This window comes from Linepithema humile, chromosome 5, assembly GCF_040581485.1.
Source record: "Linepithema humile isolate Giens D197 chromosome 5, Lhum_UNIL_v1.0, whole genome shotgun sequence".
Lineage (NCBI taxonomy): Eukaryota > Metazoa > Arthropoda > Insecta > Hymenoptera > Formicidae > Linepithema > Linepithema humile.
The window spans coordinates 26,049,960-26,072,568 of record NC_090132.1 but is presented as its reverse complement, the minus strand read 5'-3'; the positions used below and the strand labels follow the sequence as shown (position 1 = coordinate 26,072,568).

Here is a 22,609-nt window from a genome sequence, read left to right as displayed (position 1 = left end):
ATGACTTTCCAGTCTTTCAAATAAAACATATTACTATTTATAACTTTACAATTTAATAAATTTTATGATAATTAGTATAAAACTACTAATATTATTGTTATATAATTAGTATATAACTACGCAAATAATTTTACAGTTTTTATAGACTACATATCTACATTGTGTTTGAAAATAGGTTTGGTTACGACCAGTGAAAATAGGTCAGTTGGCAGCAGTAAAATTTAGGCTGGCGTCACATAGAACCCGTAATCCGTAATCCGCACCGGAAGTCCGCAAAAGTTACTAGGGATTGCGTCCGTAACGTTACGTATGTTTTTTCTCCTTGTGTCCCATGGAGCCGTAAATACACACGTAACGGTATTACTATTTTTTATTTAACAAATTATAATTGTTTATTTGTATTTTATTCATAAGAAAACTACAGAATATATTATAATTTTAACAAAAATTTTAATTAAATCGTCAAATTTAGTTAAATAAATAAAATTAAAAAAAGCATTACTAGTAATAACTAGTAACTTTTAGTAACTTTTACGGAAATTTCATGGAATTACGGCTCCATGGGACACAAGGAGATAAAACACACGTAACGTTACGGACGCAATCCCTAGTAACTTTTGCGGACTTTCGGTGCGGATTACGGATTACGGGTTCTATGTGACGCCGGCCTTACTGGTGCTGCGTTTCGTTTCTCCCAGCAGTAAAGCCAGTAAAATAGCTGAAATGATTTTAAGTAACGATGGGTGTTTACGATAATTCAAGTTCGAGTTAGTTTCACTAGGACCGAAAAATGAGATAGACATAACCATCTAGAACCTTTATGATTTATGACAACTCGACGCTGTCTTGTATTGCTTGAGGGTGTTTACGATAATTCAAGTTCGAGTTAGTTTCACTAGGACCGAAAAATGAAATAGACATAACCATCTAGAATCTTTATGATTTATGACAACTCGACGCTGTCTTGTATTGCTTGAGTTAAATTAATTGAATTTGTTGAGTTTATAGAGCAAATTTTATTGTAATAAAAAAATGTCAACTGCAAATCAGTCTATGAAAGAAACAAATAATGTTGGTTTGTATGTGTGTGTGTTGGTATACCTCTTTAATAGATATAATTATATATATATGTATATAATTATATTTATTAAACTCAACAAATTCAATGAATTTAACTCAAGCAATACAAGACAGCGTCGAGTTGTCATGAATCATAAAGGTTCTAGATGGTTATGTATATCTCATTTTTCGGTTTTAGTGAAACTAACTCGAACTTGAATTATCGTAAACACCCGATGCAACTACAAACGAAAGCAAAATCACTATAAACAACTACAAACGATTCTGAATCAAGATATATTAACGATTTTTTTTATCTTAAAGTCGGGTGACTGTCAATAAACATTTTTTTTTGCTAATGGGTTGAACTACAAACAAAAATATTTTTACTACAAACAATTACAAACATAGTATTATCATTTTATATATTGAAAACTTTATTAAAAGTCGGGTACCAAGTTCACATAGGTCATTAAATACTCTTCCATTCGTACTTTTCGGCGCTTTAATTCCAATGCCGACCCCAATATAAGTTTACATGTATTCTTGTTTATTCTTTTGATTTTTATTACTTCAGCATTCCAATACTTACTCATAACTGTCATCTAGAAATAAAGATTATGACATAAGCAAAGCTAAGATTGTAAATTTATTTTACTACTTTTTCCTATTACTAATGAAACATGTTCCATATTGATGCAGGATATACTAGCTAGCATCTTCAACTAATTATTGTCTATTAAGTTTATTGTTATAAAATATAAATAACTACTTACCAAACACCCTGACCAACCCTGACCAAAATCTCCTCTTTTTCTCAAACTGAAACTCATCACGCAAAAATTTTAATTTTATAGGATGCATTTTTGTAGCACTTATAATCATAGAACCGTCATTAATACTCTGCCTGGATTTAAAGTGCAAGACGTCAATATAAAAACATTCTTCATCTTTAAGATTTGTGGTACGACTGTAATTGATAAAAAAGGTATATACTTATATATGTATGATAAGAATGAAAATAAACGCTAACGTTAAATTATACTTACAATTTCGATCTCCAGCATAAGAAACGGAATGGAAAAGATACTAAATCGCAGCGCACACCAAGTCTTCTCGCCACACAGTGAAAAATTATTGCTAGAGATATTTCAGTATTACATTCATTTTCTAAATCCTGTTTAAAATCACAAATTGCAATCAAATATATTAATATTAAGACATAACAAACATAGGACTGTGCTTATAACATTAAGTATTCATAATGTATTATAATTTATAACTTACGTGCATAAAGCAGTGTAGTGAAGTAAGACTTTCCCCAGGCCCCTCACATTTCTTAGAATTAAAATAAAAACCTAATTTATTTTGTAAAACTTTACATAAACTCTCTAAAATTTGACTTGCTTCTATCCCATTCCAATAATTGTCATCAATATTGTTGTATTTCCAAAAGGAAAACTGCTCGGCTGATACTAAAAATATTGGATGCGCAGGATATTTGTTTTTAAGATACTCCAATACCTGCTGCGCAATATTATCCAATGACGTTCTCACATGCATGTAAGACATATATTCTTGAGATCGATGGGATTGATCGCATTGTGCCAAAATAGTGACTGTGTTTTCTAAAATCCGTTCTACCTTACAATAATTCACGAATTTGTGCCACTTGTTTTTTATACCATAGAAGTGCAGGTAGAAAAGAAGCGTGTCTGCATGATATTTCATATCAGATTCCCTATATATAAAACATATTTTATATTTAATATTTAAATTCTAATATTAATTGAATTAAATATGCTATGTATAAATATATATATATATATATATATTGGTATATATATGTAAATGTATTATAATCTGCTACATTAACAATTTGTTAGAACTTACATTGAAGATTGTTCAAGCAACTCATTTACAAAGAAATAATAATTCATAAAATATGCGCCTTTATCTGGATCTAACAGTGAATGCAAATTCTTTAAGTTAACATCAAATAAATCATCTTTATGACAGTGCTCCTTAGACATCAGCGACAAGTAATGCCATAATTTATTCTTAGATTTTATACCTGCTTTTACTTCTTCTAGAAAATCAATATCTTTCTTGTAGTACAGTAGTTCATCATCATATTCTTCTCTTAAAAGAGACCATCTAAAATTGAAGCAAAAAATACATTTTTCAAAGTTATACAATTTTACATATCTTACAGTTTCTTTATATAATTTTCCAAATTTATACAGGCTGAATGAAGTTATTGTAACAGAAATAAAAATTTGGGTGGACTTCCGAAAAGCTAGCACTTCCAATTTGGCTGATATTCAGCCTAAATACTTATTTCATTTAGTAAATAATATTCTCTAATATTCTCAATTCTTCTATGTTCGATTTTTAGCACAAATCGAACATAGAATGTCACGTTAACATACATGTTAATACATGTTTTATTCTGTGTTTGACATCCAATGAAAAAGATAGAATAGAAATATATACTTGCGTTAATTTGTACCGTTAAATAAAATGTACTCAAAGGCAGGGCAAAATATGGAAGCTGATAAATCGTAAATTTTTTTAGAAATATTCCGTTAAATAGAATACAGAAAAATGTACCTTATTACAACATATGCTCGCATACATATACATTTAAAAATTCTATAAAAAATATATAATAATTACAAATATTGAATTTATTACATTTCATACATAATAAATATAAAAACCACTTATAAAATTTTAAAAATATGAATAAATAAGAAATTTTTTCTCAAAATTTTTTATAAAATAAAATTATGAAAAATTCTTAAAATTTTCTAGGAAATTATGAGATGTTTTTTCACCAGGGTGTTGTTTCTCTTTTTACGAACATTCCTGTTGTGAAAAGGCAATAGAAAGTATTAAAAACAGATGGGAATGGATTAGACGGTACATTTCCATACCACTAGAAGAATTTTTAATTGGTATCAATTTGGTTCTAAATTCAACGTATTTTATTTTTAATAAAGTCATTTACAAACAAATTTTTGGCACCCCAATGTGTTAAATTCTAATATTAATTGAATTAAATATGCTATGTATAAATATATATATATATATATATATATTGGTATATATATGTAAATGTATTATAATCTGCTACATTAACAATTTGTTAGAACTTACATTGAAGATTGTTCAAGCAACTCATTTACAAAGAAATAATAATTCTCCTCTCTCTCCCATAATAGCTGAAATTGTGTTACAAGATTTGGAGAATTCAGCAATCGAACGCCTACCTTACAAATTACCGTTTTATTTTAGATATGTTGATGACATACTATTTACGGCTCCAGAAAATCATTTAGACGAAGTTTTGGAGACATTCAACTCAATGCATAGCAGGTTACAATTCACATTAGAAAAGGAAATAAATAATCATATCAATTTCCTTAATGTCAAACTAATTTCTGAAAACAATTTAATTAAATTTGATTTGTTCCACAAACCTACTTTTTCGGGCAGATATTTAAGTTTTTATTCGCATCATCCGATGGCACACAAAAAAGGTGTTATCATTGGCTTGCTGGACAGAGTTTTAAAGTTAACACACCCACAATATTGGTGTAAGAACATTGAGGAAATGATTTCCTTACTTTTGATTAACGGCTATCCATTGGAATTAATTTTTAATAGTATTAACGAAAGACTTAAAAAATTTAACATAATGTTTGTAATGGAAACAAAAATAACAATGAAAGAAGGGATTTTTTTACGATCCCTTATATAAAAGAAACATTTGATAAATTCACACGAAACATGAAAAAATACAATCATTATTTAGTCTTTTCGTGTAACAATAAACTCAATAGAATTATAAAAACAGGGAAAGACATTATAGAATCCATGAGCCAATGCGATGTAGTATATAAGGTAACGTGTCATGATTGTGAAACTAGTTATGTGGGACAAACAAAGAGAAAATTAAAAACTAGAATTAAAGAACACAAGTCGGATATAAATAAAAGAACGGGATCCCCTTCGGTTATTTCCTGTCATAGATTAGAACAAAACCATGAAATGGATTGGGAGAACGTGGAAATATTAGACAAGGAAATATCTTATAGTAAAAGGCTTATTTCCGAGATGTTGCACATAAAACGGCAAAAAACGAGTCTCAATAAGCAGAGCGATACCGAGTTACTGCCAAACTTGTATTTGCCAGTTCTCAATTTGTTTACTGTTTAAAGATCACTCTCCCACAACGATTCTCCTTCACACACGAATATTATATCCTCTATTATATCTTCAACTAGTTTGCCATGTCCACTCAGACGATACGGACTAACAAATATCATTCAAGGCAAACTGACTCGTTACACTGAATTTAGTTTAGTTTTTAATAATATATATAAAAAAAGAAAGTTAAATACACGAAAACTACACAACATGATGTTACTGCTATGCATTGAGGTAAAAATTATTTTAATAAATAACAAGTACAATATGACCAATACAAAGATAAAGGTAGACATTAGTTCATACTGTTTTTTAGAATAATTGCAATCAACCACAAAGTCTCAAGTTCTTAAGAGTACATCGCGTATATTAATAATGCAAAACACGACATCGTTTTCTTCCTAATAATTTAAGGATTGCTGTTATTGGAAGGGGCATGACTTTGAAGAAATGTTTACCATCTAAACGTTTTTAAAAGTAACGAATTGTAAGAAGATTTTTATTGTAATATGTTCCGAATTGACCTAAACAATGTTTTATATATTTAATGTAAGAATTAACGAATAACTACTGAAGATGATCACACCCGAATGGTCGAAACGTTTAGAATTAGATCTTTATAATTTGTTATAATTGTTATGATAAGTCAATAAACTAAGCACGTAAATCTAGCTTTGGCTCTGTAGCTTGTTTTTAATAATTTAAAATTAAAAAATTTGTTTAAGGCAAATGAAATCAGATAATTCAATTATCACTAAATTTACATCATGAATATAATAAATAACATTAATTTACACAAAAACAAATGTGAAAAAATACCTCTGATAAAATTTTTTTCGCCAAAGCACATTGTCATTGATTATCTTGTTAAACCCTTTGCATGTGAGAGCGAAACTCACAATATCCTTAATGCTGACGCTTTCTTCACATAAGATGATACTAATCACCTCATGGGGCAAATCCATTATTGTAGCCATTGCATAGAAGTTCAATGAAGTACGAGAAATAGAACGTGGAGTTGACAATAACGACAAATATGTTCGTTATTAAACTTGTATAATTTATTTCTTACTGTAATAAAAAATGGGTAAAGTATTAGGTTGAATTCCCACTGAGCGCGTCACACGTCGCGTCATGACTCGCGTCCACGAAGTAAGAGTAAGGAGACCTAACTACATAGATTGAAAGTGATCACGAAAAATGTTCCGTGAAGGAGGAGATTTGCCAAGTGGAATAACTTGCAACATTTCGTCGCCATCTTTAAATTGTGAATGACAGATGAGACTAGAGACCCTAAAAAGAGAGACTCGCCAACTCGTCGCGTGACTGTTAGTGGACTCTGATTACTACACTATGGCCGGTATTCATAGTGTAATTCAGTGTAGCTTTATGGTGCACAATATATAATAATAATATATAATATATAATAATATATAATAATAATATATAATAATATATAATATTGTATTTCTTTATAATAGATATAGTATAGAAGTAGTATTAAAAAAGAAAAACAAAAGTCAGTTTTAAAGTAAAAATATTAATGTTGTAGAAAAATAATATTTATATTACTTTATTATTTTTTAGCATTTCAGACAAAGAAACAAGATGAAATCTAAAAATGATGGACGCAATAATTTTAAATATTTGCAAGACAACTTGGAGTTTATTACATTTCCTTCTACTGAATGGAGTTGTTCAAGAGGGAATGAAATGTTTTTTGGTTTTCAAAAAATAAAAAGTGATTATAGTGTAAGAAAAAAAATTGCTTTTTTGCAAAATGGACAGATTAATATTTATATAAATAATGAAATTCGTTCTTTTTCAAAATTTATTGTAATTGAAAATATTAAGGAAGTAAATAAATTTTTAAAAATTGTTGATAAATTGTAAAAATAATACAATATTTATAAAATCAAACAATAGTTTAAACATTTGATTGCATATAATAAATATTTTGATAATTTTAATTTAAATTAGATATTAAAAGATTATTATATTTTGAAATTATTATCGTGAAAGCATATTAGCTTTCTATCTATATTACAAATTATGTATATATATATGAATTTTAATTTTATAAAAATAGGGATTGGAATTGTAAATATGACAATAAATTGTATTAAAAAGTAAATTATTTTTTATTTTATAAAATAAACATTTTTATAAAATATAAAAGTAAGTATATAAAATATATATAAAGTTTAACGCTTACTTTTTACGCTATTGTTTTTTACAAAAAGTTATTTCAATTTTACGCCTTTTTGCATTTGTTTTTATTTGTATTACAGTTTCAACCGTATTTGTTTCATTAATTATTTGAGAATGCATATTTGTAGCATTTGGAATATTTAATTGAACTAATTTGGAAGATTTCCTTTTTTCCTTTGTTTTTTCTCTTTCAGCACTATCATTTTTGTTTGCTTGCTTGACCAAAAAAAACATCCGTGTTATTAAATAAAAGCGAATAATATTTTTAGTAAATTCATATTTATGTTTTTCACAACCGATGAGAGTGAGTGCAGTCAGTTCAGTTCATGTTCCTCATGGTACAGCTAAAAAAGAACAGATTTAAGATGGCGACGAAATGTTGCAAGTTATTCCATTCGGCAAACCTCCTTCGTGGAACATTTTTCGTGACCAACTTTTTTCTCTATACGCTATCTAGTTATGTCTCCTTATTCTTACTCCGTGATCACTTGATGATATCTATAAACCAACTTGGTGGTTGTTTGAAGATATGAGTTTTCTATAACATAGATCAGAAAATCATCGTAAAGAATCGTAACTCGATTACAACGCTAACTATATTCAGCTAAGTATAAATATTATTGTTCGAGGACTCGGACCGAGATCTCGGATCGAGTTCTAGCATCGTGGACACAAGGCTTTATTCGAGTTTTGCATCCAAATTCAGTGTGTACATGATCCGAGTTCTAGTAACTTTCCCTCAGTCCGAGATCTCGGACCATTGAGTAAAAAGAAACAGGAGGGAGCGTTTGGTCTTAAAAGTGCGGACGGAAGTGACTATGGGTGCGTTCCACTTAACGCCCGCAACGCTCCTAGAATCATTTTATCCTCGTTTAACTTTCGATGAAAAACAAGGATAAAATGATCCTAGGAGCGTTGCGGGCGTTAAGTGGAACGCACCCTATATAAAGTGGTCGCTCAAGATGGCCACTCAAGGGCGCCAATATTGAATGACTTGTTATGTTTAATTAGGAAATAATGTACAATTAAAAGAAAATAACTAAAATATGCAACAATAATACCAAATTTTAATGGCGTTTTTCATTGGGATTGCACTCGTGCAGTATTTCCATAAGAGCAATGTTATAATCTAAAATCTAAATTTATATTAAATCCTTCGTCCTTACAAAAATTTATCCATGCATTTCTTTGATCCGGATTTTTCGGAAACCTGTTTGTGAGTGAAAATTATTTAGTAATTATTGTGAATCTACAATTTCACAATACTATACATATGATTATAATCTCCAAAATAAAAATCTCATTATTGTTGATAATACTAACCGATGAAACGTTATTCCATGATTTCGAGCTGCTGCTGTTATGCCACAAGCTCTACAGTATACTATTTTGATCGTTTATTTCCATACACTGTTGCATAAAAGACTATACACTGCATATTAATGCGTACGGCGTACGGTATGCCGCTTGCCGCTATGCTCGAGCATTCCCTCTCACTTTCAAAAAGTGGTCGCTCAAGATGGCTGTCATGACGTACATACATCCGTCCGCGGATTTACCTAGTCCTGGCTAGTATATGCTCCCTCCTGTTTCTTTTTACTCAATGATCCAGTAGGTCTGAGATCCACTTTTCGATGCCATAGGTTGCGTTCCGTTTCGCACATTATGCGCACGAATTACATAGAAAACGTTCCGTTTCACTCAATGCGCGCATGAACAGCGCTTAGAATTCCCTAGATCCCCACCACCTGCAGCGCATAATACACGCATCAGCTACCTCAAGTTTGAGTTGCAGCAGCTTATTGGCCGGAGCATAGACTTTTGCATAAAGCATAACGCATAAGCATAAGGAAATTGATTGGTCTATATATAATGGCCGGAGCACAGACTTTTGCATAAAGCATAACGCATAAGCATAAGGAAATTGATTGGTCCATTTCCTTATGCATTTGCTTATGCTTATATATAGACCAATCAATTTCCTTATGCTTATGCGTTATGCTTTATGTAAAAGCTTGTGCTCTCGGCTTAAGCATAAGCAAATGCATAAGGAAATGGACCAAGTAAAAGCTTGTGCTCTCGGCTTATGCGTTCCATGCGATTGCGTAATTGCATATGGCGATTGATAGCGATATTGTAAAAAGTGTCAAAATAGGAAGAGTCATAATGGAAGAGTCATTGATGATTCACTACTATTACTGTCACTCATTTTATCAATTAAAAACATTGTCACATTGATAGCGCAATTTATTGTGGAATCCATTTTGATTTTCCGCTTCTAATGCGTTCAATATCGTTCCGTTTCAAAGCATGTATCATGCGCATAATGAAACGAAACGCAGCCAATGCGCTAAGCATTAGCGATGCGAACGATGCGTGCTATGCGCAAAACGGAACGCAACCATAATAAAACGGCCGATTGGTGCATGTCCGTGCTAGATCCATAATTGTAAATCCAAAGGGACTTTTCACGTTAATAATCAAGATTGACCAATTGATCGATGTCACTATATTCGACAATCGATAGGTGCATAAACGTGCGATTATAGGTCTGTTCTTTATAGCTGAACTGGTTGCACTAGTTCAGAGTTTATCTTTCTTCTTCCAATATGGAAGGAAAAAAATAAACTCTGAACTAGTGTAGCCAGTTCAGCTATAAAGAACAGATTTAATATAACCTCTGAGCAGAAGTCCAAATTCAATAATATTCTATAATATTCTAACGCGCCTTACATGGATTTACCAATCAGACTGTCAAATGTATATATCAAATGTATGTAGTTATAATTAATTATCTTAATGTTCGCTTGCAAATTCTCTGCCGGTAAATGTGCAAAATATCTACACGTCAGAGTTGGTATTGTTTACATTTGTTACAGCACCGGATTAAATGTGAAGTCTCGTCCAAAACAAAGCGTATTATCGCTAACGTTTCACTTGTCACACGGTGAAGATGCTTACTCCAAAAGATACTACAAAATTGCTGGAACTTGTCGATGAGGAGAAGTTGGACACCAGTTTAGAAAGTCTCTGTATCCAGTTGCACCAAATCTTTTCCAAAGAAGATCGCTTTGAGGTAGGAACAACGTTACTGCTACAGTTACAACATATTGATTTATTGCCGAAGCTCGTTCAACGTGTAATAGCGTTGACATTACTCTTTGACTTGTACAAAGGAGAGCCGTTGGCTTCCACGCCTTTTGCCAGTGTATTTGTACAGGTATTGAAGTCACAGGAAGACACTAATAATGGAAAGCTACCTACAGGTCACATACCATCTTTGTCTAATTGCGAGAAGAATTTACTGGTTAATTTACTAGGATACAATCAAAAGGATATTATGAAAAAAACACCGCGCCAAATTGTTGACGAATTCTCTTTTGCTCCTGTGCCATCTATCGATTTAACCAACTTACAATTACAATTAGCAGAACATCAATCCGAGCTACCTTCTGTTAGTAAGTGCGGCAATCCTGTAATCCTGCCTGATATGGATCACTCTAAAGGAACAGAATTTGACAAGTCCAGTGTAAAGAACATAACAGAAATGCTTACTAGTGGTGATCCACCTTTGTGCAGACAAAGTTATCGTCCCGAGTTCTTGAGGCTAATGCCACCACTTTTTCACTCCATCAACGAAATAGCTTGGATGAACGTCACAGAGCCAACTCAATTTAAAATTGAGTATGACACCAGTATGTGCGTGTCGAATTGTGCTGGTGCGGAAGCTCGTAAACTGATGGGCAAGGCATTCAAGAGTGTGCTAACGTTACAGCAACAACAGTACTTGGTCAATGAATTGGACAACGATCCGAAGCTTGTTTATCACATTGGGCTCACGCCTAGCAAATTGCCAGACCTAGTCGAGAATAATCCTCTAATTGCCATCGAAGTTTTATTAAAATTAATGCAATCCAGTCAAATCACGGAATATTTCAGTGTGTTAGTGAATATGGAGATGTCTCTTCACTCTATGGAAGTTGTAAACAGATTAACCACCACTGTGGACCTACCGACAGAATTCGTCCATTTATATATCAGTAATTGTATATCTACTTGTGAAACTATTAAGGACCGTTATATGCAAAACCGATTAGTACGACTCGTTTGCGTATTTCTGCAGTCCCTGATAAGAAACAAGATCATAAACGTGCAAGAACTATTTATCGAGGTTCAAGCATTTTGCATTGAGTTTAGTCGCATCAGGGAAGCTGCTGCGCTATTCAGGCTGTTAAAACAATTGGAATCTGGTGATACTGGTGGGCTTAATGCTCCACCTACAAAAAGTAATATAAGCATAACATAATAAAATAGATGTGTTAACACAATATCATGCTTTTGAATATTAGAATTTACACTGTAAGAGACATCATTAATTAATTATGTAAATAAGTTCCATAAAAAAAGAACTTATTCCTACATGTCCCACATCGTATTTTGAAACGTGTATCTAATTAGATTGTATAATATTGTAAGATTATATCCATAAATTATTAAAGAAAAAAATAGCCTTTGAAATTATTTCCAATCGTATGTAAAAAATCACGTTTAACATACATTAAATATCTTAAACAAATTTTTATTAAAAATTTATATATGATTTCAACATCATGTGTTTATAAATGAATTAAATTAATCATATATACATAGAACATTGAGAATAATACAGGGATGATTGTGAAACGTATTTTTAAAATTTGATATATTATGTCTATATTAATATTTTATAACATATTCTATCGTGTAATAAACAAATAAAAGTCTTACATGTGTAAATGAGTTTTATAATTGTAAAATTTTTACACTTTTGTACCTGTCGTATTCCACACTCTCTTTCAAGTGGATGACAATAATAAATATCGCAGTCGTACAATTTTGCTACTTATTTTACAAATGGCCTTATTGATTAATATGTACATTTCTCACATTAGCAGTTGGTTTGTGATAATAACCTTTTATTTTATATATTTACAGGATTGGTGCTGAAAAAAAAAATATATATGGAATAAAATTCTATTAGATGTATTTGTTGTATGTATCAACTGCGTAACAAATTTTGCAATATTATAATTACAAATATATGTTGTAATTTAGTGTCTTCGTATGAAGTTCATTTCCAATTAATTCGAGCAATATTCTTCAACTATTCTTCTATACAAGATTAGGCAGAATTGTACAGACTATAACACTCCAATCAACGCCATATGCTCGATATAATTTTTATAGATTGACATTTGCCTTATTGCTGTTATTAATTTAACGATAATAATTTGATTTATTATCGACAGCATCATCGGTTTCACAATTCATAAATATTACATACACGCTTCAAAATTGAATATTTTATACATGCAAGACAATTTTATATATCGCATCCCCGCAAAAAGTGACACAAGTCAAAAATATAAAATTGTTCCCCGCAATAAAATTGCGTTAATAATAACGTTTCCTATTAATAATATCATGAATAGATTTTTATCTCAAATTCTGTCGCAAATTATAAATCGTCTGAGGCAAGCTTGATTTTACGGAAAATAATTTCACATGTTTATGCTTGGTTAAACAATAATTTGCAAATTAATTATTTACGGCAGTATGTATATATATTAAACGGCAGTATTATATAGCGGACTCGCGCGAAATGTATTTGAATTCAACTTAATACAAAATTCGAAAAATTTCGACTTGCGTCACTCTTCTTGCGGAGATGCGATATACATACTATATCATAATTTATTAATGTATAAATTAGTGGAGTGATTCATAGCATAACATATAGAATTAATATCAAAGTATCTCATTATGATTTTATCTGCAATGCAATGATGTGTATGTTCTCTCGTCTTTAATTATATATATAATAAAAGAAATGAAGTATATAACTATCTACATCACTAATAATATTAACATATTATTTTACATAATTCATGTAATATATCTGTATTAAAAATGAATATAATTTTTGTCGAAGTGTCCCCTATATGAAGTCTGCCAGTATAATGTGACAGAAAGATATGATCTCCTATTAGAACTAAGAAAATATGCTACAAATTTGTCGCACTGTGTAATAAACCGCACAGTGTTAGTGAGGTCTGTTACACATCACCCTTAATCGGGTTTAATAACATCCGTACGTATGTGAAACTGGTCAATGATAGATATTCCTCTGAAAAATGGAATGACTTTCATAATTACGGATGTTATTAAACCCGATTAAGGTTGACATGTAAACCCAGTCAGTGACACAAAATCATAAGTGTGTATACAAAGTAGAAAAGCGAGAAGCTCTTTCCAGAACCAACAGAAGTATTCCATATTCTATCAATCATCATAATCTAATCATCAGTATCTTGAGTGATAGCAAAAACATTCCTTCAATAACTAAAATACTGACAAATATTTTTAATACAATATGGAATACTACCACAAGCAATTAGCATAGCGTACATTTAAATCTGTTTTGCATTTCACAAAATACAATTCTATCTAAACTGCATTGCACAATGTAACAACTTCTTTACTTCTTTTTCACTGTTTTTACTTTCACTATGTTCTTCGCAGCCTTTCCTTTAGCTACTATCGATTTTCCTTTCAACGGCTTCATTTGTACCTTAACATCGCCCTTGGATACCTTTTTCGTTTTCACACTCTTGACGCCAATTTTGTGATCCTTTGTTTTGACTTTGGTAGTAGGTGGTACAGTGACACCGGGTCTTATACAATTAGACCCGGTTGGCTTATACTAGGCTGTTACTTTCACCTTCTTTTTCCGCTTTTTCTTCTTCTTATCATGGAGCAGCTCTTGCTTCTTCGCTATGCAGAAACGACAGTACCAATCCTCGTCATCGGCTGGTGGGACTTGCATGCCGACGCATACCCTGAAAACATTAGAAATATTGTTAAATTGTCATATGTAATCTCTTCAAGCGAATCAAACGACCTTTATTATTCGATTTTTAATTCTCTCTTAGAGAATCAAGTTGTCGAGTGTAGAAGTTTCCTGATTTTAATTGAGATCTTTTATACAAATTATACAATGAATTATTTACCAGTGATACCACGCGTCACAGTCGTCGCAGCCAATCATCGGCGAGCCATCATCCTGGTTGCCGCATGCAGGACATATCCATACTTGACGGCCTCCACGATCCTGTAACACTCATCTCAGAATAAACAGAACAGAACTTGGCAGATTTTTATCTAACCCAACCCATCTTTAACAAACTTGTTTTAGAATTTTGGAAAATTGTTGAAATATTCATCGGAATGCGGAATGTCTATTTTTAAAACAGTAGTACGTTAAAATTCCTTGATAATATGCTGAGTCTGACTTTGCAGGAATTGGCCAGAAGACTTCGCATCAAGATATGTTGTCATGCTGTCCATCAATAATTTTCTTTTATGTGATGGAGAAATATTTTGATAATAATGAAATCTCAGTATATCTTATATATTTTCTGTAAACATTCTTGAGTCTTAAATAATGTATATGGGATTTATGTATTTCGATAAAATGATTTATGAAAGCATATGAGTTGAAGATGAACTTGTCTCTTCTTTAATATCCGACACGCATACATGTCTCCTTTAAATCATGTTCTAAGTTTTCAAACGTGTAAATCGTTCCCCTATTTAAAATGTCTATGTCAGCTAACGAGCACGTTATTTCTATATTTATTTTGCTTTCTTTGCAATAAGACGTACGCATCGTGTTGTAACTAATGTTATAAAGTATGGAAACTAGTTGTCCATGACATTGGCGTATAGAAAATGCCTTGCAACGTTCTTTAAAAGAGGTGGGAAGCGTACTCACCACAGTAGTGGTTGGTGTTGTAGGCAACATGTTCCTGCCATTTTCTTTGTCTTCCTTAGCATCGTCCTTTTTAGGAACTGGGACTGCTTTCACCTCTGTACCGTTAAAACCGTCAGTTATATTCCCCCCTAACGGATCTCTCATGCCAAACTTCTTTTTATGCAACGTGCAAATTTCATGCAACGGTCTAACTTTATATTTTGCTGCTAGATTAATTTCTTAATGTTTTCTCTGTTATCTCTATTACTAATAAATGGTGTATTAATATAACGTGCAAATCGTTAATATATTTTCGGTTAAAAAAAAAAGGAGTGAATGTTATAAGACAAATCGTTATTTTCTCACTGTGTCTTAGATCAAGCAAATTCTCAGAGTAAGAATTAAAAATGGAAGATATGTTCAGGTTGATATTATATTAGTTACATTAGTAACTAATAAGACGCATGCTCTAGTACTACTAGTTAACAGTCAAGCAGCAAATTTAGAAATTGCACATAAGTCCTAATTGTATAACTATTTGTACGTGAAAATTATACAGAATATCCCAGATTTTAGTAGTCAAGCTAAGCCAGCGTGTTCTATCAGTAAAAATAAGAAAGGAAAAAAAACCAACTTTTTTGCAGTCCTCGATCAATCGAAAGATGTAATTATGAAATTTGCTTTATTTTGTATTTCTGTTATGACTTTCTCACAAAGGCTTTATCTAATATATTTTTCTTATTTTTACTCGTGTAAAAATAAAATCTGGAACACCCTATATACTTGTGCACTAATTTGTGACTGTATTTGCTGAATAGAAAATAGAAATCAATGAGAAGCATGGGCATATTATTAATTAACATAAGATAGATATATTGTAAAAGAAATTACTTCGTTTGACATGTACGAAAATATTAAGAATAAAATGTCATTAATCGAACTTTAAAATTTGTAATTTGTTTTGATAACAGTTTAATTATATATACTTTAACATGTTAAAATTAAAAATAATAATACTTTACGTTTTTGGTACTCTGGTATTTGAAAATTAATGATATCGTATACATAAAATGTGCGGTAATACTTCTATAAAAATTGCATTTGTAGTGTAAATAGATATTTGTTTGTTAAATCTGTTATATTATATGCAAAATTATAGTATGTCGCAAATTTGTAAGAAGAGACAAGTCTAGAATATTGTATGCATATGAAGTTGATTTATGTAAAACGTATGACAAAATGATGATGATAAATGGTTCTTTTTAGTTCTTAAAACGCACAATCAAATTCTCTTTTTTAATAGATAATGAAGAAATATGTCCATATTTATGTATATGCAGTTAATTCTACAAATGGTAAACTCAAAATGCAGCTATTCAGAAAAGATTTATACATAAATATCACAAAACTTAACGTAACAGATTAAACAAAAAAATTATCGAATTTATTAATAATACGAATAAATTTTCTTAAAATATATGATGCTAAATAATATTTTGTAACATATTATCTAAACTAATTATCAAAAATACAAATATCTTTTCTGAAAAGTTCTTTGTACAGAACAATTTTGCCGAACAGAAAAATGGAACGGCAAAAGAAGCGTTTAAGACTGAATTTTTATGTAAGAATAAAAGAATTTAAGACTCAATATAGGTTTAGAAAATAGAAATCAGATATTAAATTTGAAGAAAGTGAGTAAAGTAATGACTGCAACATAAGATACACAGTAATTCTAAATATAGATATAAGAATGTGTACTACATTCATAGTTTGGACAACATAACAATATATCAAAAGCGTGGCTTAAGAAAAAAAAGAGACATGATACCGTCACCACAAGTCCTAAATGCATAGATAGCGTAAAATGAATAGGAAATTGGAATTTTTGGATAGGTTTATACTTGAAGAAATATCGATGGGTTGGGTTCATCATTATAAAATGTCAATAAAATATTTGATATAATTTAAATCAAGTCCTCCCCAATTCACTTTATCACGATAATAATTTTGGTAAGAAAATTAAATATTGATATATTTTGATTTGAAATTTGCAAAAAGTTCAATTATATTTACCGTCCTATTGTTGCCTTTTTAATTGCAATTATACTGTTTAAACTTGAAAAATAATGTAGATTTTCTATACAATGTCAAAATAGATTAACAGGATATATTTTTAAATATTTGTATATTTCTATTCGATTGTGCATATAGTATTTCGAAACCAGGAATCTGCAATAATTTTCAAGTCTTATATATTCTTTTCTCCTGCATAGATGGCTAGTTGATTACAAATTCGATGAGTTTATCAAAGATTTTCTTTGCTATAAAATATTACCTACAGCGTTTATATTCTAAGATCTTGAATCTTGACGTGAATTTAAATGATCCCCCATTGTGTGAATATTATGATAAATGTACTTACAAAATAATATGGCGGTTGTTGTGGCGGCGCTAGAGGATTCGGGATTTTAGGAGGATCGAAGTGAGGCGAAGGTATTTGCTCACTTTGAGGCAGACTTTGGAAATTAGATTTCTTTGCTCGAGGAACTGATGCAAGTGGCACGCTAATAAGATTGGCAGAGAAAGTGTCTGTAGGAAGAGCAGGGCTTCCATCTAATAATCCCTCCTCTGTTTTCTTACTTGCTGACTTTTGTTTTGGTGGTCGTGTTACTAACGCTGATATTTTTGCCAACTCTGGACTAGGTTCCCGCTTGATCTCTTCATCGGGTTTTTTCACAAGTGGTTTAATTGTTCTGGAAGAAAACAAAAGAGTTTAACGGTTATTTACATTGGAAATATAAATTATAAAAAATTTATTAGAAGTTTATTGAATTTATTAGAAGTTTATTGAATTATAAAGCATAATACAATTTGCAATTCAACAATATAAAGCCAAAAATCTGTTTTCAATAAACTAATGAAATGTAGCAAGAAATTAAATGGAAGATTGTAATATGATGAAAACTTTATATAAAAATTAATAACACATATAAGAATTCTCATCTCAATTACTAACAAAAATATGATAATTTGTAACTTACATTTTCTTCGTAAGAGCGTTGTCTGGTGTTGCGGGTCTAGGAGAAGCTGTACCTAATTTTAACGTGATTTTTGGAACAGCTTCTTGATTCTTATCTTCCTTCTATAACGATACATACGTAATAAATTACTTATTACTTTCATATTATGTCAATATCATTTATAGCAGATATATAAATACCATATTTTTCTTATTTGAATCCTTTTCCTTTTTCTTCTCTTTCTTCTCCTTTTTCTCTTTAATCTTTTCCAATTTCTCGCGTTTCTCAGCCTTTTCTTTCTTCTCCTTCACTTTCTCGCCTTTATCTTTATGTTTCTCTTTCTTATCCTTCTTCTTCTTTAATTTATCCTTCTTTTCTTTCTTGTGTTCTTTTGATTTCTGAAAATATAAATTGTTATATATAACATATACAAAAACTATCAAATTAGTTGCTAAAATAGGATCATATAGCAATTATATGGAATTCCTGATGGATTTAAATGAACATATCATGCATAGGAGTTATTTTCATCAAGATGTTTCGTTAAAAAGCTAGTATGACGAAATGGAGATATCTAACGATATGGTTTCCTACCGAATTTACCATATCATTCTTCTCTGCTTTTTCAGTTTTAGAATTTTTCGACGGTGGCATTTGCGCGGCGGGTACTTGAGGTGCAAGCGTGATTGGTGCGACAGGTGCGGACATTATAGGCGGTGCAACGCCTACAGGTGGTATCCTCTCAGGTGCTTTCATGAAAGGTAATTCTTTGTTTGGTTTAAACATTTTTGTAACTTTATTATCCACCTTCTCTTTGTCCGCCTTCTCGTTTTCGCCTGGAACTGATGAACATGCAAATTCGACTGGCGAGGAAATCAGTGGCTTCTCACGTTCCATCGGTTTGATTTTGGACAACGGAAAATCTTCGGGCTTCATGGATGGATTGAGAAAACGTGGCGGTAGTGCTAAATTCGGCATCGCGGGATGGGGACCTGGCCCATCTCGGCCCGGCGGTAGTGGAAATCGTGAGAACATTGGATAGGGTATTAAACCAGGTGCCGAAGGGAACGGAGGGAAAAAGGGGAACGGTGGAAGTGCAGGTGGCAGAGTGGGCTCTCTGTGCAATGGTGGCTCGGGCGCTTGCGGTGTTTTCGGTCGATCTAATATGTCCACTTCTGCGGTATCATTCGAAAGCTTCATCTGAAAAGTAGCATCAACAGAATGAATTAATATTCAAAGATAGAAAAGATATGGCGTGCACACACACACGTAAATTAGAATTAAAAAATCCAGTCGCTAAAGGCACATCGACTTCGATGGGAGAAACCATAAAGTTTACACATGTAACTTTTCAACACCTACATTGAGCATGCAAAGAACGATATGTATAATGTGGCCTACCTTCTTCGGGCTGACGCACTGCTTCGGACTTTTTAATTTAGGTTCTTTCTTCTTGCTGCTCTTCTCCTTCTTCTTCCGCTTCTGTTGTTCCGGAACAATGGGCACACTTAACTCGGGAGTTTTCGGCGTACTAGGTGTGCCCGGCGGTGAAGCATCGTCGAACATGTAAACATCCGACGGCGGACTCCCAGCTAAATCGCCGTCCGGTTGTATGTGCACGTCCGGTGTATGCGGCGTCTTTTTCTCCTCGCGTCCTCCTTTGCCATCTACGTCGTTACGATGCTTCTCCGCATTCTCGACATCTATAATCAATTCCGGCGAGTTGTCGCGCGAATCGAGAACTTCCTTGTACTTGTGCGGTTCCGGCGTCTCCTTGTCCTTGTCCTTGTCCTTGTCCTTCTCCTCGCGCGGTTTCGATATCTTCTTGAATATATTCAACTTCTGTTTGTCCGGTTCCGAAGGTAACTTGTCGACGGTATCCTGCTTTTTCTCTGCAGCGGGAGAGCCATCCGTCAGATCTATCACTTTCTCAGTCTTGACCTTCGGCTGCGCAACCTTCGACGACTTTGGACTGTTGGCGGCTGATTTCGGCGACGCGATCTTCGGCGTAGACGGCCTGCTGCCTACAAGCTCTTGTAACGTGGCGGGCTGCGTCTTACCGCCGCCAGGTTTCAAGGGCTTCAATTTGGCTAGTTCCTTCATCGCGACCAATTTTTTAATTTTGCTATCGTCGACCTTGTCCGCTTTGGATAATTCCTTCGTACCTTTCTTCTTCTTATTCTCCTTGTCGAGCTTACGTTCCTCTGCATCTTTCTTTACAACCTTCTTCGGTTTCTTGTCGCATTTCAATTCAGGCGGCACCATTGGATAAGAGCTCGGTTGCGGCGAATCTGATCGTACTTGATGCGGCGTTCTCGCTTCAGGCAACTTTCCTTCTCGCGCAGGTGATAAAAAACCGGAAGTGGTCATCATAACGCTGCTTATTTCACGTAATGGTCTACCTTCTTCTAAAATTTTCGTCCGCTTCACTATAGGACTCTCAAAAGACACTGGATCGCCGGGCCGTTTGAAAACCACTTGTGGCGACATTCTATGAGGTGAAGTGTTATTTGAATTGCTTGATGATGTTCCATTGCTAGATGTCACGTCAGTTGTACCATTGATTACAATTTCATTCTTATCTGATATAAACTCCTCTGTAATCATCATATATTGATGTAAAATATAAATATAAAGCAACGTAATTATGTTATCACAGTCATTCAACACAGAGAACACAAGTTATTACCTTCGGTATCTGGATACATAGCTGGTAAATGTTCATGCACATGTACAGGTCTAGTGACAACTTCACGACTGCCCGGTTTTAAAAAATTTAAATGATTTTCACGCCGAACAGGGTACTGTGGTACCTGTGTAAGGCATGGAACAGAGTCTACATTTTTTACGTATTCAGCTAGATCCTGTATATTAATATTCATATATCGAAATGTTAATCCTAAATCATCAAGATTTGGTTCTGTTCTTCCCACTGTAAAATATAATGTGCAATATAAATGTACAATGTCACTAAACAGTCTTAAAAACATGGATCATTTCTTAATCAGAATTTTTGTCTATAAAATATATACACAAAGTAAAAAAGATTTTTTAACAAAAGTGATTATTATGAATATTAATGTAATAGCTACTCACAAACTTCAGCATATTGATGTGTAAGTTTTGAAACGCGTAATAAATATTCTTGCATTAGATCCACCATAAATTCTAATGGCGTGGTATTAATAGAATGCCATCCTATTGTCTGACAAATCTGAGCAATAACCATTTTTAAAACACTTCGGCTGTATTCAGCTGACATTTTTGCCTACAAAAATTACTGAAATGTAATTGGATCTTTTGAGCAGCTCCTTTAATACATTGTCTGTATGAATAGCATGTATTTTATCAGAGAGTCTGCATCACCTGTGTAACAATCTTATTTCTCCTATATAAGCATGACTTAATCAAACTAGAACGTATATAACAAACACAACAGAGCAATCAGTGTATTGAAAATAATACATCGTTCTGTAAATTATATTAATATGCCAATTATATGAACAGTAACACAAATATACATGAGTGTAAAATTAGACATTGAGATAAAAATTGATGTGTAAAATAGATATATAAAAATCAAATCATAACAGAACACATGTATAATTGTATCATATTTTAATGGAATCAATACTGTCCATACACAGATATTATTACTACATTATTATTATTAAAAAGTAAATTATATTGCTCTGCGATAATAAATTTTTATCATCTTATATACACCGTTGATCGAAAAAATTAAGACGCTATATAAATCTGTACATTATAAACATGAAATCACCGTCGACATAACCAGATCTTGTACAAGTTTGGCTGCACGGATCATACATCGATCAGAGACCGATAATACCGAATCCAAAGTATTTTTTTTTAATTTGATAAAACCATGCGAACAGTTAGATCGCGTCAGGTAACGTCTACTCACCTGGACGTGGTACGACGGCGGGAGAATATTTACCAGTTCCAATCCAAATGTCACATTATTGACGCTATCGATGTGACTTCATACAATGTTTGGCATCATGCGAGACATTCTACTTTTTATGTAATACGCGTCAAAACTAACGATAGAAACTGCATAACTCACAAACCGCCATTCCCATGCCCTCTCCAGCGCAGGGTGAGCAAACTGTTCATCACGAAGCGTGAATTCCACCCAGTGTTTCCGGATTCTGAGACTTTACCGAATATGCGCAGTAGAGCAAACTTTCATAAAATATTTACACTTGGACAGTATCTAGCATGTCCAATCCACGAAGTTGTCGATATCCAATAGAATAACGTATCTTCTGAAGATTTTGTCTGA

General features: G+C 32.5%; 3 protein-coding genes and 1 long non-coding RNA gene across 12 annotated transcripts; 2 read left to right on the top strand and 2 right to left on the bottom strand.

Annotated features, from left to right (window-relative positions):
- Positions 1–1,472: 1,472 nt before the first annotated feature.
- Positions 1,473–6,484, bottom strand: LOC136999954 (F-box only protein 21-like). Of its 2 annotated transcripts, XM_067355200.1 has the most exons (7): positions 6,094–6,483; positions 3,134–3,216; positions 2,953–3,022; positions 2,347–2,800; positions 2,109–2,236; positions 1,836–2,029; positions 1,473–1,664 (listed from the first exon to the last, which is right to left on the bottom strand). In XM_067355200.1, the coding sequence occupies exons 1-7, from the start codon at positions 6,249–6,251 to the stop codon at positions 1,648–1,650; spliced, it is 1,104 nt and encodes a 367-aa protein (XP_067211301.1). In that variant the 5' UTR covers positions 6,252–6,483; the 3' UTR covers positions 1,473–1,647. The 2 variants fall into 2 exon arrangements, with proteins under 2 accessions (XP_067211301.1, XP_067211300.1); XM_067355199.1 differs by having other exon boundaries at positions 2,953–3,216; positions 6,094–6,484.
- On the top strand, positions 4,834–5,844 carry LOC136999955 (uncharacterized). The gene is made up of 2 exons (XR_010890269.1): positions 4,834–5,508; positions 5,591–5,844. It is a non-coding gene; the product is annotated as an uncharacterized lncRNA (long non-coding RNA).
- A 3,621-nt stretch (positions 6,485–10,105) lies between the features above and the next one.
- Not11 (CCR4-NOT transcription complex subunit 11) lies at positions 10,106–14,635 on the top strand. The gene is made up of 2 exons (XM_012366476.2): positions 10,106–10,258; positions 10,365–14,635. Exon 2 carries the CDS (start codon positions 10,439–10,441, stop codon positions 11,789–11,791), a length of 1,353 nt encoding a protein of 450 aa, XP_012221899.1. The 5' UTR covers positions 10,106–10,258; positions 10,365–10,438; the 3' UTR covers positions 11,792–14,635.
- Positions 12,249–22,556, bottom strand: Taf3 (TBP-associated factor 3). Of its 8 annotated transcripts, none has more exons than XM_067355185.1 (11): positions 22,262–22,556; positions 21,397–21,568; positions 20,990–21,232; positions 19,702–20,897; positions 18,895–19,500; positions 18,501–18,698; positions 18,322–18,422; positions 17,786–18,033; positions 15,299–15,393; positions 14,535–14,635; positions 12,249–14,363 (listed from the first exon to the last, which is right to left on the bottom strand). In XM_067355185.1, exons 2-11 carry the CDS (start codon positions 21,560–21,562, stop codon positions 14,228–14,230), a joined length of 3,090 nt encoding a protein of 1,029 aa, XP_067211286.1. In that variant the 5' UTR covers positions 21,563–21,568; positions 22,262–22,556; the 3' UTR covers positions 12,249–14,227. The 8 variants fall into 8 exon arrangements, with proteins under 8 accessions (XP_067211286.1, XP_067211285.1, XP_012221860.2 ...); XM_067355184.1 differs by having other exon boundaries at positions 22,229–22,532; XM_012366437.2 differs by having other exon boundaries at positions 17,921–18,033; positions 22,229–22,531.
- Between the last annotated feature and the right edge of the window lie 53 nt (positions 22,557–22,609).